Source organism: Micropterus dolomieu, linkage group LG12 (assembly GCF_021292245.1).
Source record: "Micropterus dolomieu isolate WLL.071019.BEF.003 ecotype Adirondacks linkage group LG12, ASM2129224v1, whole genome shotgun sequence".
NCBI classification, from domain to species: Eukaryota; Metazoa; Chordata; class Actinopteri; order Centrarchiformes; family Centrarchidae; genus Micropterus; species Micropterus dolomieu.
The window spans coordinates 33,287,642-33,292,519 of NC_060161.1; the positions used below are offsets into that span (position 1 = coordinate 33,287,642).

Genomic DNA, 4,878 nt, shown 5'->3' on the forward strand with positions numbered 1-4,878 from the left:
CACACTTAGGTGAGACAAGGAGTATCCCTTTGATGTGGTAATAAAACAAAGAATAAGGTCAGTTGCCACGGAAACGTGTGTGGGGGGCCAGTTTTGATAGGCTGTTCAGGGAGATGCCAATGGCTGGTTCGTGTCCCTTTGTCAGTTTAACAGTCAGGCCCCGCGTTATCAGCTTCGGAATCAAAAAGGTGCCAGTTTCATGGTCGGGATAACACTTAGAGAAAGCAACTTTGACCCCTCCCCTTCTTCTCTGGGGAGGAGAAAGGAATTTAGGGTAGCTCCAAATTTATTCAATGTAAAATGCACAAATGCACAAATCCACACCGTTGTTCACTACATTCGGTAACATTATTTATGTAACTCACAAACCATACTTAATTTAAGTGACTTCATTACAAACACGCAATACTGACTTTTGTGACCAAACACTGGTCTCCTGGGTGAAAGTCCAGTTTCTTCCCTGTCCTGCCTGGAGTATTAGGAGCTGGATACCATGTTGTGGCAGACAGATTTTGCTTTAATTTAGTCCTTTGTCGTCTTTATTATTTGTAATTATGTATATATGTAACCAGGCACCTAGCTTTAGTGTAAAAAGCCCCCCAGGCTACAACCATCAAACCTGTTTCTCAGAAACTTCATGGATTTCGGGTTCAGACATTAATGTTTCCCTCAGGAAGAACTGTAATAAGATTGATGATCCTCTGACTTTGAATCTAGCGCCATCATCAGGTCAACAATTTAATGTGTCCAACACTTTGCTTTATGACCAATACCTGCAGAACTAATGACATTCCCATCAGCCCCTTTAAGAACAGGGTAATTCTCAACACTGATAGCACTGGATCTGCAGGGGATGGAGCTGTGCCATGGGAAGCTGGAAAACAATAATAATATTTCATCATAATGAGCAGTGTCCATCTCTGCGATCATAAACTAACTGTGTGAGTAAGTTTCCTGCCATCTGCAGCAGAGAAAACTGGACATTAAAGAACAAAGAGGAGAAAATAACAGAAAGTGAGATATCACATCAACACATAGCAGGCCCCATCCACACTACTCCGTTTTAGTTTAAAACAAACAGGATCTCTACGTTAAAACCACTGAAAATGCACATCTAGTGGCCGTTCAAGAACACTGGGCATGCGCATGCCAGTGTAAACATGAAGCAGATGGTCTCTCTCTTTCGTAGTTACAGAAGATTTGGCCAAAGAATAAAGAAATACAGACAAAGACTAGATTTTTTTTTTTGCATGCACTAATAAGGAGCTGGGACTGTTACTGAATGTAACACGGGAGTGTGGCGGCGGAAAACAGACTGGCAATCATCGCAAAGTAAACAGCAACATGCCCAGTACAAATGTAGGCAGAATATTTAAATAAAAACACCAACTCAAAAACTCTGTCAGTGCACACAGTGTCTGCTTTGCATGACTTATAAGACCCAATCAGAGAGCCGAGCGTGAGCGTCTGCGTCATCGTTTCTAAAGTCCTCCGTTTTTGCCCGTCTTCACTAAAACTCACTCCGGAGTTTCGAAACGGAAAACGGGATCGGCAGTGTTTCCAAACTTCTACGTTTTAGATCTTCGTTTCCGCCATTTTAGTGTGGAGGCACAAACGTAACAAAAGGTCTCCGTTTTGAAATAAAAACCCAGAAGTGTAGATGGGGCCTTAAGCCGTGCTCGAGACCGGTCAGAACTGGGATATTTCCCAGTTGAGACTTCCGACTTCCGACATCAAAGCAATCCAGGTGCATGGTGGTGCATGACGCCCAAAGTGAACGAAAATCATGGCTGACAGTGACAAAGTGTACACACCGGTTGCACCCTCGGCAGTACTTTAGGTGTTAATTAAAAGGATGGCAACAACTGACATAAATAGCTCATACGTTACTAGTTCTGTGAACCCCTCTGGCTATAGAAGTTAGTAGCCCTCAAGTCAGTCAGTGTTTTGCCATTTTTAACAATAACTTGTGCAGAAAAGATGACTTTATGAGATTCTTTACTGTAGTCAGCTACCTAATGTGCAAAACCTATTTCTTCATCAACATACATGCAGAACAGGTTTTACTATATGACCATATGTATTATTTTAATTTAAATACATGCAAATATACTTTTTGTTGGCTTTTAGTTTATGGTTTACCATTTACAATGTGTGCTTCCAGGGGCGCTGACATTGTTTTCTGACGTCATTCAGCTGCTACTCGTGAAGTCTCTGATTATTTTTTCTTCGAGTTCACAAGTAGGAAATCCAACTTCAAGCGGCATTCCAAGATAGTTTTTCTAGTTGGAGGTTGGAAATTTCCCAGTTCCGAGTTGCTTGGAACGCAGCATTAGTAAGATGGGACAAACATTTCTTCAATGGCTGATCTGTAAGAACGATCTGTTCTGTCCAGATTTTTGTTATTATGCTACTAGCAAGTGTGCAGAGTTTCTTTGCTCTCCCTCTGCTTCCTGATCTGTCCCTGAGTGGTTGGTGTTTGTAGCCCCAGGTATGTGAAAGGAACACTTTTATGCACATCTTTACCTCAAACAGCTGATTATAATTTATTACTTTCTGTTTGAAGCACTGTTAGGAACCCTCTAGGAAGCCCCTCCTGCCCTGTGACTGGTGTTTGTTGTGCCTTCATGGCCCATCTCACGGGTGGTGAGTAGGTTAATGGTTCTAAATGTATTTTAACACAGTAAGGTTGAGCCTGGCTAATTGTTTTCGGCGCTTTTCCCGTTCCCTCCTGTGTTTAGACCTCTGCTGTTTAGCCCTTTTGGTTTGCTAGTTTGATGTTCAGTTTAGTTCTGCTTTGCCCATTTAGTTAGTCTAACTTGTATTCATTTAGCTTTATATTTGATTTACATCAATTGGACTCTCTCGTGTGGGTTTTTTGTGATTCAGTTTGCCATTTGTCCGGCCAACTGGGTGATTGTATGTTAATTTGTTTGATTCCTTTTGTTTTTAGTTTATATTTTTAGAGCAGGGTGCTATCTTGTTGGGAGGGTAGGTACCCTGGCAAGGTCCCTTCACTTTTTTGCAGGTGAGTAATTGCACGGGGACACAATATAGACTGCGCAATTTTGCCGTGAGTAATGCTGTGAGGTTTGCAGTGCTGCACTTAAAGTGGGTAGTGGTAGCACTCCTGGGCACTCCTCAGTGTAGTCTGCCTCTCCACAAGTGACCTCTGCTTAGTTTTGTATAAAGTTATTTTGCAGGGGCTATATTAAGTTCCTGCTTTATCTGAATTTATTTTGAGGTTATCAAATTATCAATTATCAATCCTACCATTTTATCAGAGTTCTAATTGTGTTTCCTTTTTTTTCAGCACTTCCAGCTTCCAGTTTGTTTATTACTCTTGCTTCATTAAAAATAAACACATTTGGTATTTTGAAACACACCTCTGCCTCGTCAGTAATGACCCTCTGTGCCCTTTTTCTACATTTTCTCCTTTTAATTATGGTTCAAATATATAATAATATATTTGAACCTTAATTAATTCCCTAGGTCATTAAATTTGTCTTTTATTTAATTCCCCCTTCCCGGTTTTCCAAGCCACATGTGTTGCCTTCAAGTTACCATTAACAGAAAAGTCTGGTGTTTAATTACATTATCCTTACTGTTGAAATGAATAATATTGAAAATGAGTGGTTAAAACCTAATACAGATGCCAAATACACAAAAACACAATGTATTCATCTTAAAGCTGGAGAGTGTTTAGTGAGAATCAGTGTCTCCATCTTCTCTGAAGCTACAGCGTGTCTGCAATAAAACCTCAGACCAATCCGAGTGTGATTTCTCTTTAGTTTTGACCTCACTGCCGAGCTGCACAAAAGGAGAGCAAACTTCTGTCAGCGTCTGAAACTCACTGACTGTGTCTGCCTGATAGAGAAGTCAGTGCTGAGAACCCAGCTGGAAGTCAAACAGGAAGGATTTAAGAGTTCAGAGCCTGATGATGATACAAAGACACAAACTCGGGAGTTTTTTCCTGCTGAGAGGTTGATGGTGAGTCTGTCTGACCCGCATCCTGTGGCTGCAGACACTGAAATGAATTAATGCAATAAATGAAATTTATTTAGCATTGAGGCAAGAAAAAATAAAGACTTGTTTGAGATTTTAAAAGAAACTCTATGACTGAGGAGGATTTAAATTTCTTTGTCGTCTACTGAGGGAAAGAGGGAACTCTGGCACAGTAGGTGGCGGTGATGCACCTCGAACTGAAGAAGAAGAAGAAGAAGAAGACTGCGGAACCTTTGATTTGTGATGATTTTCAGTCGGACAACATTATTGTGTGCAACCGAAGCAGTGCCACCTGGAGGCCACTGAAGAAATACATGAGTCTCTGGTCAAACTTGAGACTTTCTCGGAACAAATGGAGACAGTAAACGTGCTGTTTGTCTCCTCGGTGGACTCTGTGGACTATAAACTGTCCAAAACGGAGATCCTGAGAGGATTCATCGCAGAGAAACTGACAACAGCCGCGCAGGAAATCTTCGCGGTTGTGGAGAGAACCGTAGCCGGGTACGAGGAGGAGGCTTCGGGTCTGAGGCAGGAGATCGACCGGCAGAGGAGGCAGCTGGAGGCGGTGCTGCAGCCTCGGGTCTCTCTCTGTAGGACAGGTGGGGAACAACTGTTGCTTCAAACCTGCACCAAACTCCATTAAAAAATCTGGTTATTTTTATATTTTAATCTGCAGTAAGATTTAATCACAGTTAAATTTCACCCTAATGGGAACAGTGATGGAAAGTAGTACAGTACCATGTTGTGGTACTTCTTTGCGCATTTAGATTAACAGAATATAATAATAAGATGGGTGAATATTTTTATCTATTTAATATTGATTTAGCAAAGCTGAAGCACAGAGCTCTGATGGTGATCTAGTTTTCTTGCATT

General features: G+C 41.4%; 1 protein-coding gene and 1 long non-coding RNA gene across 5 annotated transcripts in view; both read left to right on the top strand.

The window, feature by feature from the left end:
* The first annotated feature begins 2,260 nt into the window (after window positions 1–2,260).
* LOC123980959 lies at window positions 2,261–3,385 on the top strand. The gene is made up of 4 exons (XR_006827616.1): window positions 2,261–2,491; window positions 2,567–2,646; window positions 2,954–3,028; window positions 3,314–3,385. It is a non-coding gene; the product is annotated as an uncharacterized LOC123980959 (long non-coding RNA).
* A 794-nt stretch (window positions 3,386–4,179) lies between these two features.
* LOC123980899 overlaps window positions 4,180–4,878 on the top strand; it is a 7,160-nt gene continuing 6,461 nt past the window's right edge. For 2 of the 4 annotated variants that reach the window (XM_046065487.1, XM_046065489.1), the window contains exon 1: window positions 4,251–4,330. Coding sequence is in view for 1 of the 4 variants with exons in the window: in XM_046065488.1 (XP_045921444.1) it covers window positions 4,358–4,604 (247 nt within the window). In the remaining 3 variants the exon portion in view is untranslated. Of the gene's footprint in view, window positions 4,605–4,878 lie in introns of all 4 variants that reach the window. The other 2 variants (XM_046065488.1, XM_046065491.1) reach the window with 2 other exon arrangements.